The following is a 22,217-nucleotide window of genomic DNA, read 5'->3' on the forward strand; positions in this document are numbered from 1 at the left end:
AGACATGACACAAATTGTTTTATTACCAGAGTCACTTGTCTCTCTATACGTTCTAATGTTAAACAGATACCCTGCGGAGTGTGTCAGACAAGTGGGCATACCATGAAAGCAAACACACTGATGTCATTATTTTATTTTCCTCTCGAAACAGCATGTCTTGGCAGAGCTCAATATGTTTGTGTGTGATAAGCATTTTGTGCTTTCATCGTGTTTCACTAGTTAGGCGTGATCAAATCATCCAGAGTAACAAAAGAAAGAAAGAAAACTTGGGTTCAGTTAGTCAATAAATTGTGCGTGAAATAAGCATCTGTTATAGTAGTGCAGAGCAGTAGTGTACACATGCAACACAGATTTTCATTTAAGAAGAAATACTTAACAAGTAGAGTTAAAAACTGCACAGCAAAAAAGAAGATGACATCTTTGAATTGCATAAATCAGAGAAGAGCAGAAAGGTTTGGCACTCACACTGTCTGCTCGTTCCAAAGTTTAACCAGTTCAGCTGTCAGACCGGCATCCAGGATTAGTCGACTCACAAGGGACACATTACCTACGGATTGAAGACAAGATATATTTTACATATTGCGGACATTACATTTCTACAGTAACAGTGCTTAGTAGGAAAATATGGTAATGGCAGAAATGACATTCTAACCCAGTGCCTTGTTGACAAATCTAGGCAGAGGAATTTAATTAAACCCTAGTTAAACCTGTAACTGTTGTTTGGCCACTTGGGAGCAGTGAAAATAAGAAACAACACTGACATATCATCATCACCTTTTAAAGGACAAGTGCGTAGGATTTAGCGGCATCTAATGGTGAAGTTGCAGATTGCAACCAACTGAATACCCCTCCCCCTCCCTTTCCAAGTGTGCAGGAGAACCTACGCTGGCCACGAAATATGCGAAACTTGTGAAAGGCCCTCTCTAAAGTCAGTGTTTGGTTTGTCTGTTCGGGGCTACCGTAAAGTCATGGTGGTGCAAGACGGTGGGCTCTGAGGAAGAGGACCCGCTCCCTATGTAGATACAAAGGGCTCATTCTAAGGTAAGAAAAAAACACAACAATTCTTATTTTCAGGTGATTATACACTAATGAAAACATACTTAAAAATATTATATTCCATTTCTGCCAACTCCGTAACACTAGATGCCACTAAATTCTACACACTGCTCCTTTAAGTTGATATGACGAACTTGTTAGCAAACAGCTGCTTATCCATCCAGCAGTTATGGAGCATTTGGAGTCGTGTTTCTGGCCACCTGGTGAATCTAAGTCCAATATTCACTCTCCTTCAGCTCTGTTTTTGCTCTCTACCAACTCCTGGGGGGCTCTTTAGCTGCTAAATGCTCCACAATGTTCACTAGCTAGTCGCCAACTGTGTCTGTTTGCTGTTTGGTGCTGTGCAGGTAGTCTACAGTGAGTTTTTAGAACTATTTTGCTACTAACAACTGCCTGCTGCGGTTGAAAACGACACTATGAGAGCAGTGAGTGAATCAAAATAGTAAAGTTGCAGTCCAGACAGCTAAACAATGAGCTGAGTTGGGTGATAATTTTCTGTAGGTTCATCACTATGAGTAACACCTCTCACGTTATACATTGACATTTCATATGTTGTTGTTGTTAGTATAGAAAAAATTTAATTATAGCCGCTTAATGCTTTTGGCTCGCACAAGAGTTACTGTTTAAGTGCCACTGAGCAATGCACTTAACCAAGCATTTTTCTAGTAGATCTGTTTACTGGCTAACAGTAAGAGTAGTGACTGACTGTATGAAGGTGAAAGTCAGGAGCCTGAAAAAAAGAGTTGAGCCAAATCCTTTCCCTGAATAAATGAGCAAAAAAACACAAAAATGATCTCATGGTACTTGTCAGTATATCATCCAGCAGAGAGACATGTTTTTGTAGGTCCTCTCTTAGTGACCGACAATCAGATAGCAGGAAGTGCTTTGTGAAGGACTGGCTGCTGTAGGAGGGAGATGATGCCAAGGTATTGAGTTCAAACCCTATTGTCATGGAAATTTAAAAAACTGAGTAATATGAGCACAGGTTTGAAAGAATCCACACAGTTTCAATACAGCTTCCCTTGAGTGTAGTTTTAAATCATGTCCAGAACTTTTCACAAAAACTCAAGACTTCACAGCATTTTGAAAACCTATTGTGCAAACAGCAGCAACATGGGCATGAATTCCTGAGCATGTGACTTGACCTTGGGATGAAATGGATCAAGGATACCTAGATCCATTAGCTGGATGATGGTGGTAAGCCATACTGTAGGGTGAGATCCATTAGATGATGACAAATCAAGTATCATGAGTCATTGTATGGCATGACAGCATTAGGCTTCTAGGAAACTCAGTCGATCAGGCTGATGTCACCCTGCTTAGACCATCATAATCTAATGACCAGAAGTCATGCTCTGACCTTCAGATGCTGACCATTGTAATATCAGAGTGGAAAATTCCACTATGACTAACAGGAAAACATACCATGCATGTATACATACTTACAGATTTCCACTCTCATTGCTGCAACATAGCAATGAAACACACTGTACAGTATATTGATTTAGATGACATTGAGTGGATCAGTGGTATTATAATACTCATACGAATACACACAATACTGACATCACAATAAGTGAAAAGTGGAAACAGTGGAAAAAGATGCATGACTCACATGCATCTGGAGTGTTCCTATCAATGTACTGGTTGAAGTCGAGGAGAAACTGGGTGTTGTTGAGTGATAACTTCAGCTCTTTGCAGTAGTCCCTGAAGAAACAGTATTGATCAGTTTCACTCTCAGCCTCTTGTTTGTTCCTGTACAGTTAAAGTGGATTTTGCAGGAGCATCGAGATCACTCACCTTGGAGCGATGTAGGTGTAACCAAACTCATCAAATCTCTCCAGCTGTATGGTTTCCATCGCTTTTGAAAACACAAAAACACCTGCCTTAGCTTTAAACTTTAACAGATGCTGAAGTGTTTCACATTAAATGGTCATGGTAAGAAGATTAGATGCTTAACGGTGTGAGCTCTATTAATGAAAAGGTGTAAATGTACTGGTGTTTGTGATGTGAGAGGACTACACAAATCCAGATATCCTTGAGGAGTGGATGCTCGTATAATTTTTTTTTTTGAAATGCTGGTAGGTGATACATGGAACCAGTATACATTCTCTAGCGAACAGGCCCACATGCATACACACAAAGACACATAAAATATAAGACAGATATGAGGTGATGGATTAAGTTAGAGAGTGTGGATGGAGGTGCAGAGGGGAGCCATGGGAGAATAACTGACTGAGAAATACTTGCCTTCTTGCCCTGTTTTGACCCCAAGGAGAAACAGAGGAGGAGAAGAGAAAGTAGGAAAGACAAAGAGTGATAAAAATGCATTCATAATCTGACAAACGATGTCATTCCTTGGAAAATATGCTGAAAATTGTAAATATTTCCCACATTAGGTAAAAAATGCTACACAGCAGTGAGAGAGAATTAGATCTAACAGACAAACATTAAATATATAAAAAAGACTGAGTGTTCTTTTTTTTAAAAATGCAGAACATTACATGACCAGAAGAGAAGCATGCAAGGAAATAACATAAAAACTCCGTCATAAACAAAGAACATTTCTTCCTCTTCTATGCGTTGTCTGTCCTTGCTCTGGACTTCATTTAAAATACTGTCTGGTTATTCTTATCTCATAAATGGCATGACAGGCGTCGATTGCCATCATTCACTGGTCTCTTAAAATGAAGACATTTCGGACATTGCCTTTAAAATATATTGAGTCGTGTGGTGCAGTCTGCAAAAACAATTACCGAGCACTGAGTTTCGGTGGGGTCATGGAAATTTGGTGCAGGATGAAACAATGTCCTTCACATAAAACATAACAGGCAGATTCATTGTCCCTCTGTCTCTATAGACTGGGCAGGGTGTCTTTTTGTCCAATTGCCTTCCACACTGTACATTTTTTTCATTCTTTCTTGCTCTTTACATCCCTGTCACCATCTCTTCAACGCCAGTATTAGGTCATCTATTCAACACATACAGCATTCTTCCTATACGAACAAATGTTCATCCATCACAGTCTTGGCTAGGGACCCTCCCTAATGTATTCCGAGGACAAGTGGCTGCAGGAACCACCTACTGCAGGGAAGTGGCAAGATGGATCAAGGTATTGGTGGTCTGGCTCCAGTGTGAAACTTTAGATGGCTGTACAGAGAACTTTAGAGTCCCAAACTCCCTATCGGACTGGTCTGTGGCAGCAAGGCATGGTGTGTTACTTTCTTTAACAGGCCTGTAAACGTTCTGACAGCCTTTATGGCACGGTGACAGACTCGTTATGGCAGAGAGGGAGTGATACAGAGGCCAAAACACTCAGTCAAAATCTCATCTGTAGAAATAACTGCACCATTAGCCGTTTATGCTTTGTGGCGTCACATCAAAGTGATGAAAAATCCACTAAAGCCAGATGGTTATGTGCTGAATCCAGTGTTTTTCTACTAATTATATCCCTTGATCAAAGCAACCATCCACCTATACATCTATAAAATCATCATTAAGCCTTCATACTCCACAGTCATCCATCCATCCATCTATCCATCCATCATCACGTTCACTAAATATGGTATGAAATGTAAGCATGCAAACATATTATGCAGTGGAGGATGGCAAAAGGAAGACAGAGCACACAGAATAGTGATTACTTGCCCCAAGTAGAAGCTTTAAAATTCCAGAGGAGGAGCAGGACAGGAGAGAATCACTTGCATTAGAATCAAAATATAAAGAATTGTAGCAAAGAGTGACTATTGTACATACAGTATGTGCATATATGAATGCACTTTGTCCTTGTGATTTATAAGCAACTATTAGCTATATTCTGAGTTGTTAGGAGAAGCAGCCAGAGTGTGTCATACAGCGAGACAGCCTTGGGAGCACAGACAGAGAAAACAATGTAAGCTCAAAAAACAGCAGGGAGGGGTGAGGTGTATTCAGAGGAAGAAAGACAAAGAGGTGACGACAGATTTACAGATTAGATAGAGATGTAGAAAAAAAACAGAGAGATACACAGAGATAACAATCCAGAAAGAAGTCTGTCTGCTTTGGATTAGAGCTGCAATGATTAGTTGATAAATCGATTAGTGGATCAACAGAAAAAGTAATTGTCAGGTTAACTGATAATGAAAATAATCATTAGTTGCAGCCCTGCTTGGGGAAATTTTAGAAAAGAAAAGACAGACTTAAAACAGGAAGGCAGAGAGATAGAATGGAAACTAAAACATAGTAGAAAGGGTGGAGTTCAGAAGAAGAAGAAAAAAAAATGTTTGGTAGAAGAGGCGATAATGAGCAGGGAGAGGAGGTGAGGGAGGTTTCGTCTTCTCCTAAGCCAGGAGGAGGGACTGAAGAGGGGAGTAAAGAAGAGAGAGAGAGACGAGCAAAATGTAGGCAAGATCAAAAGAGCCAGTGCTTGAGCTGGGTCTGGGAGAGGGAAAGCATGTGGATGAGTGTGTGTGGGAGTGCGGGGCGACTGACCAGCGGGTTACACTACAAAAGAAAAGCACCGTAGGGATCTGCTGATCTGAGCAGCACATACAAAGGAGTGGTTGTGATTCCTGCTAGGACCGAGTAATACAAAGCAAGTGGAGATACTCGAGAGTGTGACCCACAGAAATTATGCTTGGAAGGCAGCGGTAAAATGAAATCTGATTTGTTTGCACGTTGTTTACTGTATGTCAGCATAAGGGCGTATGTTATACTCACACATGGCTTGTTTCATGTCATCCCCCAGTTTAGCTTGAATGAAGTGTTCACTGTACTTAGGCAGAACAAGGGCCAGGCTGCAGAAAAAAATAATCACAGTCAGATTGTTGATGATAGAACTTTGTTTGGCTGAAGTTCATTTGAGTTAATGATTTGTTTGGGGAAACTAAAACTCATTAAAGTTCTGATTGAAAAGTTATTCAAAGCACACAGCGCGTCCTAAAATGTTCTGTGAAGTGCTTCTAAATTCTTCAGTTGCATATGGTAATAGGGAAGTCCCATTAATAAAGAGCAAAAATACACAACTAATTCAGGTTTTTGTTTTTCCAGAAAGGCGTACTTTACTGTATGTTCAGTGAAACCTGAGCAATGATCTCTTAAATGTATTTCCCATCAACCAAGGACAGCCCGATGTTAGAGACTAGAGAGTGACCCCTGTTGGCTTAAGTAGTGTCCTCCATCAGCTAGAGAGCTCTCAGTAGTTAGTGGCAGTGAATTTAGTCTTTAGTGACACAGAGACAACATAATGAACCATAAACAAATGCTGCTTATGGTCAAGTGTTGCTGGGATGTCTCACCTGTAATCTGTCCCATTGACAGGCGCCCACGTGTAGGTTCTAACTCCCCGATCTATGTATCTCTGCCAAAGATGATACACACAGACATTCAGAATTGTTATGTATGTTATTGTAATGTAACTACGATTGTTTTTATTGTTACAAAAATCTGGTAATATATCATTATTTAGTTTAAAATGATCAGCAACTTATTTGTTTTTTGCTCACTTTGTATTAGTAGATAAATTATAAGCTATCCGTTCTGCAAGAGGACTTGAATTACTGCAAACAACAGTGAACAATGTCTTCTTACAGCAGGAAATACAGCAACTTTGAATATGTAGGAGCATTAAATACAAGTGGAAAGTATAAGGTCTGCATTTTTTAGAAACATTTCTGGTAAAATCTGTAGAAAAAAGGCAAAAACAATGAGCTTCAAATGTAATAGTCAAGGCCCAAGATTTTATCACGTTTACCAGACAAATGTCAAACTTTAAGTACTTAAACTAACTGCTGCTAACAATCATAACAGTGTGTTGGTATGACTGTAACATAAGTCTCACTTTTTCCATTCTTACACGGGATCTATAAATATATTTAACAGATATTATGTCAGTTATCTATCATATTATCTATTATAAACACCTGAGAAAACATATCTGCAGCATTACTTCAGAACATGCAGCTGGACAACAAAAGCAGGGTGACAGAAAAATCGCACACAACAAATTTAAGGTTCTTGCAGTTTGTAAGCCCCTCACATACTGTAGTGTGTAAGACATTAAGCCCCCTGTATTTTCTCTTACCTCATCCTGAGTTTTCACCAGAGTCTGAATGGTGCGTTCGCCTGTCTCGCCATCAATCATCATTCTCCTGATCTACAGGGAGACACAGACAGTATCTGATTCACTGAGTATGTACTGATCTGAAAACATTCATAACCTCATACTAAAAAGTTAGGGACAGTAAGTAAATCACACACGCAGACTGATAGTGATAGTTTTATGAGGAGACATGAGACATCTGGCAACTGGATTTCTGTCTATTCGCATATCCAAATCTGTGCCTTTGCTTGAGTGTGTGTGTGTGTGCGTTATTGTGTATGGTAGGGGTATTTCCATATATCCGCATACTGTACCTCCACTTTGATGTCATTCTCCAGCTCAGCATCCAGAAAGTCTAGGGTGACAGGCTCCTGGAATTTAGGATTCTGTGGAAAGGATTTCAGTATATAAATTAGTTACAACATACTATACACAAACAAACCTAATGACATATTACAGTATCAAAAACAAAAAACCCTTTATTTTGGGCTTATATCCTGAGTAAGGATGATTTACATTTATTGCAGTCATTTTGGCTGGAAGCAATTTTTATTGTGTAATAACCCGCATTCATATCAGTCTATCTAAAGCGTGCTGAGTTGATACAGTAAAATGTTATAAAACACAGTAGAGCATTTTACAGTTGTTTTTCAGAGATTGGTTCTTACCATGGCAATAAGCCACGGAGAGGAATATCACTCTGCATCTCAGTACAGCCATTTCATTAAATGAGCATATAGTAGACATTAATTATTTGAGCCACAATGTTCTTTTGTATTCTATTCAGGAGCAATGTAAATCATTTTCCTGAACACACGAATCTAATGAAATCCAGAGCCTAAATGATAGAGGGTACCATATGGCAGCGTTTTGACAACATATCTGTGACACCAGACACAGCTGAATCAGATTTGATACAAAGTGACACTGGACCCTATTAATGTCCTCTCTTAAAAACCCTATACGTCTGAGTGGCTTTATGGTGGTATAAAATGGTAGCAGTAATCTAGTGCTTCTCTATAAAACAGCAGTACATGGAATGTGATACTAGCCTGTCCTCCACAGCATTTGTTCACTCTATGACTCAAAATGTGGGGTGACACAGTAAGAGCACACTGGTGTTGATCCAGTGTTTTCTGCATAGTTTCTTGTTTTTGTGTCTCTGAAAATCAATGAATCAATGCATTGCTTTAAAGGAAGACAAGGAAAGCATCAAATGAAATAATCAATCAATCAAATAGCATGAGTTGAGTTCCTTACATTTGATGGTAAGAGAAATGAAATGGAGCAGCAAAGGAAGATGATGCATCTCAAACATGAAAATGAGAAAAGAAAGAATAAAAGATCAAGAGGTATAACACTGGGTGATACAGAATGAAACATCAAACATACACAAGAATGACAGACAGGAGAGAATATGAAAAGAATGAAAAGTGGAACACCGGATGGAGTGAACAGCAACATTAAAAAATATCAAATGAGAAGTAAGGAGTGAGAAGACGAGAGCATCCAGATTAAGAAGAAAGAATGAGAGAATACTGTATGTCACTGAGAGATTTGTTGAGATGAGCTACAGTGAGGAATAAAAACAACAAAAAAAAAACAGCAACTGGGGAGAGTTCTGTGATAAATATGTAATACGTACAAACATAATAAAATACAGAAAGGGCCACTACTGAGTGTGAGAAAAAGAGAGACAAGGGAAATGTTCAGAGGACCCACGGTCACCATCAGTATGCACACCATCTCCCATTTGGCTGATTCAATGAGGCAGTGAGTGATTGTCAGGCCACCCTCCAAGCCTTACACACACAGATTTCTGACAGCTGATGGGGACATAATAACAACAGACATGTTGTCTTGCTTGAATGCTACATTAAACTTGGATAAATTTGACAATGCCTGTGTTTGTGTGTCTGTAATATAGCACTTAAGGCTAAGGTTTCTGTCAACTGACATTGCATTGTGTACTAATTTGAGAGGGAAACTGAAGTCACATTCAGTAATAGCTACAATAATAGTAGCTACAAAGCATACTCTTAACACAATGTAACAGTGACCTCTTTGTCTTTTTCTCTGCAATCCACTTATGTTAACTAAATTTTAAAGTCCAAGTGCAGCTTGAAGCATTTACTTGGAAAATGAGGCAAAAATGAAGGTAAATATCTGTAGAACTATGGACAACAACTCTGGGGGGCAGTATTTTCTCTACAAAACTACAACTCAAAAAACAACCACTTTATTAGTTCATACAGTATAATTCTTCATATTAGTTGTACCATTTGTATATTTCTATTTTAATTCATCAAAAATCCTCTTTCAGACCATAAAGAATCATTGACGTACTAGTTGAGTTGTGGTGACTGACATATCACCAGGATTTGTCTTATTTATTCTCTGCATGTGCACAATTAGAAAAAATACACACACATCTGTAAAATTTTCCATGATCAGGCAACAGAAAAAAGCACCATCACTATAGTCTGGAGGAATTCAGACAGAGGGACATACATCACATACAGGATCCATAATATCTCCTGTAAAAAGTGATGGTTATCTAAGATGAGTGCTACCATATATGTGTTTAAAATGATATCTATGAGACTACAATATAAAAACTCTACATGACTACTGTTAGTAACTACCTCTGCAATCTACAGTACCTCTACTTTTTCTCACCTCATGAAAAGTGACAGCATACTTATTATTGAGTCTGAGCTTCCTGCTACGGATCCTTTTCTAGGAAAATTATAGAAAAATGCGTAGTGATGCATTTGAAAGTCTGTAAAATGTCACAATGTGGGGGTGGGGCTTTGTTAAAGCCTAGCATAGTCACGATCATAAAAGTCCACTAAAGAAAAAATAGGATTTTTATTGTAATAAATACAGTGCATTGTGACACTTCCAGCTGCAACTGAACAGCCATTTTGAAAAGTATTTCTACATATACTGCTCTCTCTCTCTCTCTCTCTCTCTCTCTCTCTCTCTCTCTCTCTCTCTCTCTCTCTCTCTCTCTCTCTCGCACACACACACACACACACACACACAGCTTTAACCAGAGTTAAGTGTTCCAGTCTGGGTGAAAAGGTAGGGACAAAAAATGAGAGGGAAATCCCCTTTATTCCAGGGGATAGAAAGAAAAAAATATGCAACTTTGCATTATCTCTTACTTTGTATTAAATGTGAAAACAAGGGACATAAACAAATAGACAAAAATACCTTTAAAAAGATATTGGATGCCTATTTTTTTTCTTGTTTATAGACCAATTTGTCACTCCATGTTAATTCCAGGAGCCTATAGTAATACTGCAGTTTGTGCTTTAACAACATGTGAATTGACATGCCAATAAAAACTATCCAACTAATGACTGAAATAACTGAACCCATAAGTGTTTGTCTTCATGAATTTAGAGTGTGGAGAATTGTGGTTTGCTAAATGGGTTTGTGTCCCCAAGCATCCACTGTTTCAGATCCAGCGAGGTGCCTCTATGAACAGCATGACCACAAACACAGAACTCAGTCCTGGGCAGCACATGGCCACTGTTGAGCCTGTGTTGCCTGAGGCTGAAGGTAGAGAGCTGCAGTGTGGTTTACTGAAAGGTGGATTGGAACCTCTTGTGGGGTCATGGCTAATTTCTAGTGGGTTGCAACTTAATGCCTGCCAGTGGCTACAAGTCTTGCTGCATTTATTTGAGGAGTTGTGAGAATACTTAAAGTCTTTGGCAGGTCAAGACAGGCCATACCAAGGTCGGTATTATAAGTGACATTTTACCACTTGAGCTCATGATGGGAGTGTTGGATATTTCCTTCTGTGAGAGTGTTAAAGCTAAATGTACAGTTAAAGCAAACCTTAACAGGTTCATATTACAATTTTTATCTTAAAAAACTTAATCTGCGTAAGTGAGAAAATACAAATAGCAGTAACATGATATATTCCATGGTGGGACAAATTAAATTAAAGGCTGGGATCTACTTTCACTTTAAAACCCATTATCTCTACAGTGACTGCTTTTATCCTTCATTTTTAAACATATATACCAGTGTGCTGCCAAGTCTACATATCTATTTTATCTCACATGGTAATGAGTGACCTTCTGGCCAACATCTGAGGACTGATGATATCAAGTCATACTCATACACATACTCATAATGAATTCCCTTCACGAAGATTGATGAGGTGATGGCACATAGAAAAGTTTGAAAAGAGCTGGCACCATCTGCTAGCCTGCATATCATTCACTCAGTGCAAGCAGTTATTATGTAACCATGGAATAGTCAGAATATAATATAATTCTTTGAGACATGGACCTGCTGAGCCACATAAAGTGATGCATTGTGCCAGATGCCATACCTTTGGCTGGAGATTGGGGTGCAGCAGGACGTATCCATTGGGATCAATGGCAAAGTAGTATCCATTTGGACCAATCTTATGCAAAGAACAGAGCAGAGGGAAATTCAATCTTCATGTCCAAAAAACCAAATGATGCCAGTACATGTTCAGTAGAATGGAAAGACAACTGGCTGTTAAAAAGTGTGGAAAACAAGGCCCTTAGAGTATAAGATTCAACAAAGGGGCTGTAATTGATGACAAGGATATTTTTATTTGTGGATGATTTTATAGACACATTAAAAAAGAACAACATGTCGAACTGAGTCCCATCTCTCACTAATTGCTCCAGAGGGAAATCTCCGCATTACTTCACAACTGAGCAAGTCACAAGACTCAGTTTGATTAAATGTATTTGTGCATGATATCACATATGGGTGTTAAACTCACTGTGAAACGTGGTGTGAGCTTCTTGATGTCATCCAGAGACACGTCAATCCCCATTACGCCAAGAATCAACTGATTCTGGTGCTGAGAGACACAATATGGGAGAAAAAGGATAAGGAACATATATTCATCTGCTCCTACTGCTAACCACACCCATCCCGTGTCCATGCATTCATTCACTGCACCTCGCCATTCCTGTCATCTTTGGTCTTGGTTTTATTGAAGACAGGAAGTGTTCCAGTGATGACCAAACCCAGTTCCTGATAGAGGCACAAGCAAACACACTCTTCAACTCAAGAAACCTTAACATATTAAAATAAGGATAAAAAGAGCAATATTTCTGTGTGGAGTGAACACATTACATGTCAATGAAATTGTAAAGTGGATTATAGGACACAAAAATGTCATACCAGAGCATCAAGGTATACATTAGTCCACTGGACTTGTTTGGCCTGCTTGTCTGCCAGAACCATGGGTCTCCCCAGGACATCCAGGTACTCCTAAATTGGACAAACAACACCAAGTCACTACCCAGATTTATGTTTCCATGTAGACAAAATGCATCCTTTATGAATGAGGAAAATAACAATTCATGTTTCATCATCACCTGTGTGTTTATTCTGATGGCTCCGATGGAAGGAATCTCATAGAAGTAACCTGGATAAATTATCAGACACAAAACCTTCAGGAGGCAGTAGATAACAACTATACAGTACATAAAGGAAGCACCAAATGGCAGCATAAAACGTTCTCTCTGCTTGCACTACACCACAGGAGGGTTGCAGTTACTGCTGTTTAAGCTGCTAAAATTTCCAACATTTGGCCAAGGACATTACAACAGACAGATGATAAAGGGGCTTGAAGCTCCTTTGTTCATTATCACTTAACCACCCTGCCGTCTCTAAACATCCTTTCACTTTATGTATTGTTTTATACCACCCTTAGACCACCCGAGTAGGTTGAAACAAAGTATAAAATGTATTTGAAATCAGTACAGAGACCTGGTGTACTGTTGAGCATTTTTATCTCATACAGAAATCGTAACAAACTGACAACAATACTCAGTTCTGATGTGTGTTGTGTTCTGTGCTGCACCTTTGTTGGAGCAGGCCATCCATTGAATGGGTCCTTTATCATAGTTGTGCTGTCCAACTGAAAAGGTGAAGATCCTCACCTGGGACATCAAAACATATTCAACTTTAGTTTTTGTGACAAAACCCGGTACAATGTTAAAAAAAGATTCTTTATAATTCTGGTACGATAACTAACATTTACTTTGATCTCATTTCTCTTTTCTCTCTTTTTAAGTTAACTGATAATCGTCTTTTCCTTATTATATTGTTATTATACACTGATGTCTGAGATTATTTTAAGCAGACAATTAATGTAAATGTATTGAATGATTTTCATATAATTTACATAAAACAATATATAAAATGGTATTCTTCAAATATGTCTAATATTACTGTCATAATATTTCAAATGAACTAGAATAAACATTTGAGCTATCACAGGTGAAATGTGTGACACATTTTCAATCTAAAAATAAGAAAACAAAAATTGCTCAACCTTGCTGTGAATTTCAGACTTTCAGACTGTGTGTGTGCATATGTGAGTGGGTCTTTGTTTTGCACAAAGTGCAGAAAACCTAATGTGCCTTCCATCTGCATAAACCTTTGGAGGATATGCACATGGAAGTTTCAACCCAAAGGGAACTCCAAAAAGCTGAGTCTGACAAAAACTTCAATGGAAGCACAGAAAAGCACATAAAGATAAGAAGCAAACGATTCACACTGCAGTATCATACGCTCTGTGTGTTTTTGTAAGTGTATTTTTTACCTTTTTGTCAGCATTGTATTTCTCCAGTATGGCCTGAGCTCTTTCTTCTCCTCCATCAGTAAACAGCATAATGATCTTATTGCAGTTTGCTCTGCTCACATTAGTCTAGTAAAAGGAAAAACATGAGGATCTTGTGTAGTTTTTTTTAATCCCCATTACAGCAAGTAGGCATAATTAGGACACTTTTGGTCAGTCTGCTGGTCCATCCAACATTTTGGCTGAGAAAGCAATAACTGTTCACACTGTAATAAACTTTGGCACGCTTCATGACTTCATCTAGAGCCATCATCAGGTAAAAACTACTTGATCAACCTCTGGTTCATATCTCACATTAATATCCACAGCAGAATTCCATAAAATATGTGCATATGCATGGTTCGCGGTCAATAAATCATAATTATTTTGGTTTTCTTTCATGCCACCATCAGCTCAAAATACAAACACTGCACATAATTTAATCAGCAGCCTGCCATGAAACTTCTCAAACACGTTCATGCTCCCGAGGGATGAAACCTTTTGATGTGAATGAGCCAGCGGCCTTTCCTTTGGTGCCACAATTGTTTGTTTCAGTCCAGCATAATCTAAATTTGGGACAGTATGAACATTGGAGCAACAACAACAAGCAAGCCTTTCAGTCTTGTTGACAGCTCTTATCAAATCATACCTAAATAAGCAACATATATCTAACCTACTGTATCTGTAAAGTTATATAAAATATATGAACAAGACCAAATTCAAAGTTTATCACATACACTACTTAAAGCAGTACTGTTATATAACCTCACTTAATGATAACGGGTTGTCATGGGAGGTCATTCATCTCTAACAATTAAATATTTGTCATTGTCTGGACAGTTAAAGAGTAGTAACACATTCTACCAGCAGATGGCAGTAAAAGACAATACTCTGTTGCTGCTGAAAATATGGCATCATCACAGGTATCATTCATTCAAAACTTGTTTTAAGCCTCTTGTGCTCTGAGTTGCACTTAAGTGAGACATGATAGGATGTTTTCATTAACAAAAATGTGAAACTGAAAAATCTTACCGCAGAGAGCTGCTCAAAAGCAAACTCAAAGCCTTTTGTGTAGTTTGTGATTCCTTTGGCTGTGATGTTCTGCACAGCATCCTTCAGCAACTTCTTGTTCCTCACGTTGGCTTGTACCAGATGTTCGAAACATGCCGTCTTCTTCACCCTGGTGTTAAACTGGTAAACAGAGGCAAGGAGTTATGGCCTACAAATTATTCATACAATTACAACATGTGAGCATATGTAATGAATGATAAAAAGATGCAGTGCACGTGCATACACACTCACATACACACACACACACACTCCCACCTGGCCTTGGCTGTTATCAGGCAGTGGTAAACAGACACATTCATCAAGCTCCACTAATTGCTTCACATCCTCGGAGCTCAACGATTTGGTACCCATGGAAACAAGATTCTGCTATATAAGAATGAAGTTAGGCAGCAACACTTCTTTTTTTTAAAGGTGAGAGCTCATTTTCACCCTGCAGCATACACACACACACACACACACACACACACACACACACACACTCCATCCAACACAGAAAGTCTGTCTTTTTCTATACCAACTTGTGCTTCAAGTCAAACTGATGGTCCATATTTTCATCATTAAATATCTGAAGTGAGTGAACAGAAAGGACATATTCAAAGTGCTCACAATAACAATAAGTACAATTTTTTGGAATAAATTATAGAATAGAATATATAATATTTGTGTATGAAGGACATGGGACAGCAGGGTTGAAACCAGCACATCTATTGTGTTGCAGAACTCTTCTAAAACAATACTGCACCTCATCAATCTCAACTAATCAATGTGTCTCTGTGAGATGGCCAATAGGGAGGCTGAAAACACTGATCTACACAGACAAGCCGGGAGGCAAAAGAGACCCCGGACCGCGTGTGTGTGTGTGGAGGAGTGTGCGTGTGTGTGTTTCCAATGAGCCTGACGGCCTTGAAATTCCTTTTAGATTGACAATAACAGACATACACATCTTTATTGGACTAAAAGGTAATATTATAATGGCTGCAGTTTGACAAAAAGATAGAATCAAGGCGACAGCACATAAACACACGCGAACCCATACGGCGTGTGCACGCACACAAACATAGTGGAGGTTCACATAATTGCCCACATAGAGCAGACAGGGATCTTTTATCACATAATCTATTAAAAGGAGAAGAAGTGAGTAAGGTGAGACAGGAATGTGGGAGGTTGACAAGCAGAAAGCGAAAGGAAAAGGACAGAAAAAGACAACAGAGAGGGTGTGAATATAGGATTTAAAAGTAGGAAAGTGAGGTCGTGTATCTAGTATAGAAAATAATGAGCTCACATATGTGACACATCAATCATTATACTGATTGGAAAGGTACTATTTCTGTAGATGAGATCATTATGTCAAAAATGAAGAAAAACATATATCATTGCTGAAAAACACAAATTGTCATGTAAGATCAAATAAAGTGTTTTAGGGAAAGGTGTATGTGTGTGTGTGTGTGTGTGTGTCTGTGTGTGTGTGTGTGTGTGTGTGTGATGGTCCAGGCCTTGGGAATGGATTAGTGATGACACAAGAGAGAAGGCTAATCTTCAAGCCTTAATCCCCCTGGACATTCTGCTACTCTGGCTTGGCACTCTGACTTGCCCACTGGACTGATGCTGGCTAACAGCACTGACACCGGCTAACACGGCTGAACAGGCTGGATAAAAGTGATGGAGGTTCATTGGAGGTAGGAGGGTGAGGAAAAGAGAGAAAACAAAAGCAGGCGAAAATATACAGAGGATGAGGACAGACTGGGAAAGAAATAAGGAACGGGAAGGAACAGCCATCAGCATTCCTCTGACCTACCACAGCTGCTGAGGAAGTGTGTGAGCATCTTCTATGACCAAATGCCAACTTAGTCCCTGGGCTACTGTTAATGAGGAAGGATTTATGGGCAATATCAGAGATTAATGATTTAGTGTCAAGTTACAATACCCTCAGGGCCATACATAGGGCAATATGCGTGCATGCATGTGGGTGTGTATGAGTAAGTGAGTCAATGACAGAAAGAAACAGATATGGAGAGAAGGCGACAGAGAGCAAGAATAATGAGTTTTGGTGTGGTAGAGAAAAAATTGGCCACCACTGATTTACAGTTTGCTGGTTGATACATTAAGTGGCAGGATGAAGGGAAATAAGGGGCTGACTGGTAATTATAACACTGTGGTCACCAAGTTGATTACTGAGATCTGGAAATGCAGCAACATCACTAAAAAGAAGTCACGATTGAGCAAGACAAACGAGCAATCAGACGATCATACAGGTTGTAAACAGAACTCTAGGCCAGTCAAACTTATTTGTAAAAGATGAGGCGAACATTAAAATATGACCCCAACTGACCTACTGTACTAGTCATAGTTTTGTGTGCACATACAGTAGTTTTCCTGTCTAGTGAGGGATCACTACAAACATTTTGGGTACACGTAATTTAGATAATGTGACTAAACTGCTTATTTACAATCCATCTGATCATCTGACTGGCTGCTAATGTTTCTTATCCCGTCTGACTGTTGTAGTGGTGACACCGTGTCGCCAGATCTCTGCAGTTATACTGTAATTTGGTGAGTACAAAATATTAAAAATGATGGTTGAAACTATAAAAATAAGAGCCAAATTGTAATAAATGATCCTGAACAGCACCTTAACACATCCACGGCCTTGCATCTTCTTCACTTCATTACTGCATCACACCCATTGCCATCCGTGAAAAGGAAAATCAGGGTTGTTTTTTTTTTAAACACATTTTACATGTTAGAAAATAAATGCTGAAAACATTTGAAAAGACAGTGAACTACGGTTTTTCACCATTTCTGTGTTCAGGATTTTTTGGGTGGGCCTGAAATGGTCGCTCAATGACATAGAGTTGTTTCTAGCATGACCACGCCGCCACTATATAAACACTAGAGTGCACATACTCATAGTTATTAATTTTACAGCAGGTAGTTTTACAAACTTTCATCTGGGACAACTGGGACTCACTTCAGATAATCCACTGTTACTGGTGAATTGGGTCATTTTCGGTCAACATTAGCGCTCAAGGAATTATTTCAAATCCAGCTGAAGCATTCATTGACAGGTGGAGCTACCAGCGGCTTCCTCTTTAGCACCGGCTGTGTGGCTGGGAGGGCCCCGGCCAGAGGCAGAGGATTTGCAGTGTGAGAGACAATTGCTACAAGGCTGATGGCCACAATGAAGCCACCAAGGACTTTCCAGCAGAGATGTATGATGTTAAGTGCACCAAACTCCATTGAAAAAAATGACAATTTAACATAATAATGATTGGTAATGGATTGCTTGTTAAAGCTATAACATGTAACTATCCTACATTAAAATGTCTAAAAATGACTAGAAATGTTTTATATATTCTGTTGAGTTGTGTACTTATATTATCTCAAATGTTTCCAACTATTTTCAAACCTAAAGAAATCCATAGTTTTGATCAAGATTATGGTCCGTTTCATTTGAACTCCTGTCAATGTCGTCATACCCCCTCTACCAAAGAGTACATGCACACAAGATGATAAGGAGGAAGAGACCTCTGTGGATAATTCGGCTTCTGGTAAAAACCTCCTGCACGATGAATACTGAAGGAATCTTAACTGGGAGAAGCTGGTTGTTTAACAATGAAGAAAACAACTCCCATGATCCTACTTCACAACATCATCAAACTCTGTCTTTTGTTATTTTTTTGAGGGACCCCTAGCGGCAGAAATTACATATTGTGCATTTAACAAGTCATTTAAGTTACATTTTTACTGAAATAAGTCCATATTTACCTACAAAATATGTGCCAAAGTAAACACTTCCTAAAATATCATCCATGTTACTTGCCTTGCACCTACAAATAAGGCCAATTTTAAATTGTGTATTTTTCTACAAGAGTTTGGTATGAGCGTTGTTAACTCAGAGGCTGTTCATTTGGCCGTACTTTGAGCGGACATGCCCCCAGCATTTCAGAGTAGAGAATACTGCTTATTTTTCCATGATTTTGAAACCTAATTTTATATACTTTGTGATTTTTTTAATCATTCAAATTTGGCTGGGTGGTTAATTACACATTTTTCTGTGGTGTGACAAACTCAGAACACGTATTTATCATTGCTTTCCACAGACTTTAAGTTTTAGAGGACAGTAGAAAAAAATCAAACACTTGGACTTCACTCTTTGAACCAATCTTTCTCTCATTCTGTCTCACTTTCTCAGACACACACACACACTGAACTCCCTGACAGATTCCAATAATTGCACATCTTTGCAGAATCACAAGTCCACAGTGAAACAGAATACATTCTCTCCAAGACAAAGAGTCCCCCAGGGAGAGGAAACAGAGTCTGAATGGCTATCTTTGTGCAAGGAGAACGAAGGCAGCTCCAATCTCTATAAAGACCTATCTCAATGAACACCTCCACAGGCACCCATCTACACATCAAGCAGTCTCCTGACTGGTTCTCTCTGAGTGTAATCACAAGCCTGGAAGGACCAAGAATAGATGGCCAGAGAATGAAAAAGTGGATGGAGAAGAACGATGGGAGTGATTGGTGGAAGAGGAAAGTAAAAATGAAGGGGAAAGAAAGTGGGAGCAAAGAAAAGAAGAAAGTTGTGGTTGAAGAGGAGAGGCGTACAGTGTACAGGGAGATCATTCATTGACACAAAGAGATGAATGGAGGTATTGGGTGAAATGCTGAGAGAAATAGTGTGACTCAATGATGCAAGGAAAAAGTGATGGAGAGATCAAGAGGGTGATGAATGAGTGTTTCCTAGAGTTCACTCCAGTCAGAGGTGCAGCTTTAATTCCTTTAGGAACAGTGCACACACACATACACGGGTAAGGAGGTGGGGTGAGGGCATGTAGTGCCGAGTTTTAATCCTGTACACCAAATAGAGCAGTGGGTATTTCATTAAAGGCATGTTTCAGGGTGGCCAGACCTGGGAGAAATCCATATTTCATTACTTGTCATCCATCTCTCTGTCTCTTGTGTGTGTGTGTGTGTGTGTGTGTGTGTGTGTGTGTGTGTGTGAATGTGTGGGCATGTTTGTAATGTCTATATGTGTGTCTTCATTCAAATGTATCTGAATGTGTGTAAATGTGCGTCTTCTCTCTGTCCCTGTTCTCATGTGCGTCACTCTCTGTCCCTGTTCTCAACGTGCATCATTCCCCCCATCACCTTGCACAAAAATACCACCCAGGGCTTAACAAGTGGAGGCTTTAATAAAACTCACATAAACTACATTGACATAGTCGTCATCAGACAGTGTTTCCAGCATCTCACTGACGGAGGTCCTGATCAGTTTGAGAGTCAAGCCAGATACACTCCCACTCCTGCAAGAAAAAGAAATACATGGCTTCTTCTCACAAAACCACAATACCAATCTGTCTGCTTATTCTTGTCCTGAGAGATTTGACTTGCTGTAATTAGAAATGCTGCTGCCTCGGGAAATACATTACATTATTTGGCAAATCTAGAAAGGCATGCATTATAATCAGGGGAAATCATGACTGATATGAGAAGGTTATGGATCAATGAAGTTATCAAGAAACTCACGCGTCTACAAGGATTAGCATGTCTTTGGGCGAGGCAGCTCCTTGGATGTACCTAGGTGGATGTTAATGAATGAAATAAAAATATGTTATATGTCAATGATTTACATAATTATATACTTTGAGATAACAGTTTTATCCAAGTTGGAGAGGATGATTTCTTTAAAACATTACTTTTGGTCATATTTCTTGAGTGTTACATACAGAGCTGAAATGAATATCTCAATATTAATACAATATTTTCCAAATATGTTATTATATTGAATAAAAGCTTTCTTACCATGGTCTCCTGCGTACGTCATACAGGTCAATTTTACTGGGAGTCTTGCGAGCATCCATCCAGGGAGACGCTTTAGGGGGAGATTAGATTTGTGTTGATTATAACCCCCACATAGTCATAGGAAATCACTAATTAACCTATTATGGTTTTATTTATGACACTTCTGACTGTAAAACTGTGATTGCAAATATCTGGCAAAGCAACCTCATACAGTATTCAGCTCAGTGGTGTGAGGTCACTGTCCATTATTGAGATATATATTTAAAAAGGGCATATTTCTGAAAGATATATATTTTTAAAAAAAAAACCTTACATATGTGCCATAATGATGTTGGCTAGAATCCTACATTTTTGCACCATCCACACTATAATATGCTTTACGCTAGCTAAAATTATTCATTAACGTAAACAGCAGAGAAATAAGATAAAATATTCATCTGAGATGCAAAGAGTAGGCTACAGCACTGAATTCACTTGCTTTGACAATAATCAGTTGCTTTCTATCTGTTTGCCATTAGTGAGGGGTGTCATGAAAGCAAGCAAGTATGAGAGTGTGACTGCCTATCATGCATGCTAAGTATTAAAAAAAAGGAACAAAGAGGAATAAAATCAGGGCCAATGAAAAATCATGAATATTAGACATGAACTTTTTCCCATAAAGCTATATAGAGTCAATGATGACAGGGAATCTCATAAATAGAAATAACTTGGCAGAGAGAACTCTCATGATAGAAAGCAGCTCTAAAGCAATGCAGTTAAAGATACTATGACACCATCTATGGAACCACATATAAAATCAGTGCAAGTTGAGTAATGGAGATTATCTATTGAATTTATTTGCCCAGTGATGGGAGAACAAAGCAAACTCGTGAATGTATTCCCTGACTGTGTGTAATTCAATCAACTGAATAATAATCTTCTGATGAGTGCATCTCCAATTTGATAGACTGATTCAGTGTAATGCACATATACATATATCATAGGAGGCAAAATAATTTACCAGGGTCTTTCCTCTGTGTTAAATGTTGGGCATTTTTTCTATTTTTTTTTTTTTTACCTGGGTAGTAGCGAGCCAGGCCTGTAGCACTACCAAACACCTGCCAGAGAAGGGTCGGGTCATCCTCTCTGTTCCTTTTAAACACATCCTCCAACGCCTCCGTCCAGTTCAGCTCATTCAACACAATGGTGGCTAGATATCACAACAAATACCCACAAACACATACATGTCAAAAGACAACATATACCAGAAAGACAGACACGTTTGAGACACACTGGCACAAAAAAATACAGTATATTCAGATTTTTGATTTTCCAAAGACAATGTGAAATGTCCACGTTTATTCTCCAACAGTGACCAGGGGACATAGCGGTGAAGGTAACCAGAGTAAGACACGAGGACATCCTAGATTAACACTTTCATTAAGATTCACACACAGGCCTGCTCAGTGTCAGCCCACTCGCCTAGTGGGATACATGATCAAATATTAGGTCAGCACACCCAGCCGATGCTCGTATTTAGTAGCAAATACTGAGGAATGGTATTCTGGCAATTTATGGTTTTATACTGACAAAAAT

General features: G+C 39.0%; 1 protein-coding gene across 4 annotated transcripts in view; it reads right to left on the reverse strand.

Moving 5' to 3' along the window:
* LOC137182950 (voltage-dependent calcium channel subunit alpha-2/delta-1) overlaps positions 1-22,217 on the reverse strand; it is a 58,683-nt gene that overhangs the window by 11,554 nt on the left and 24,912 nt on the right. For all 4 annotated transcript variants that reach the window (XR_010928396.1, XM_067589583.1, XM_067589584.1 and 1 more), the window contains exons 7-25: positions 21,700-21,831; positions 20,643-20,712; positions 20,367-20,417; positions 20,044-20,143; positions 14,796-14,954; positions 13,749-13,853; positions 13,005-13,083; positions 12,517-12,566; positions 12,320-12,409; positions 12,095-12,169; positions 11,913-11,993; positions 11,487-11,561; positions 7,450-7,521; positions 7,118-7,189; positions 6,333-6,394; positions 5,755-5,831; positions 2,857-2,917; positions 2,672-2,763; positions 466-547 (exon numbers count right to left, since the gene is read on the reverse strand). Coding sequence is in view for 3 of the 4 variants with exons in the window: in XM_067589583.1 (XP_067445684.1) it covers positions 466-547; positions 2,672-2,763; positions 2,857-2,917; positions 5,755-5,831; positions 6,333-6,394; positions 7,118-7,189; positions 7,450-7,521; positions 11,487-11,561; positions 11,913-11,993; positions 12,095-12,169; positions 12,320-12,409; positions 12,517-12,566; positions 13,005-13,083; positions 13,749-13,853; positions 14,796-14,954; positions 20,044-20,143; positions 20,367-20,417; positions 20,643-20,712; positions 21,700-21,831 (1,585 nt within the window). In the remaining variant the exon portion in view is untranslated. The remainder of the gene's footprint in view (positions 1-465; positions 548-2,671; positions 2,764-2,856; positions 2,918-5,754; positions 5,832-6,332; positions 6,395-7,117; positions 7,190-7,449; positions 7,522-11,486; positions 11,562-11,912; positions 11,994-12,094; positions 12,170-12,319; positions 12,410-12,516; positions 12,567-13,004; positions 13,084-13,748; positions 13,854-14,795; positions 14,955-20,043; positions 20,144-20,366; positions 20,418-20,642; positions 20,713-21,699; positions 21,832-22,217) is intronic.

The sequence above is a fragment of the Thunnus thynnus genome, chromosome 5 (genome assembly GCF_963924715.1).
Source record: "Thunnus thynnus chromosome 5, fThuThy2.1, whole genome shotgun sequence".
Lineage (NCBI taxonomy): Eukaryota > Metazoa > Chordata > Actinopteri > Scombriformes > Scombridae > Thunnus > Thunnus thynnus.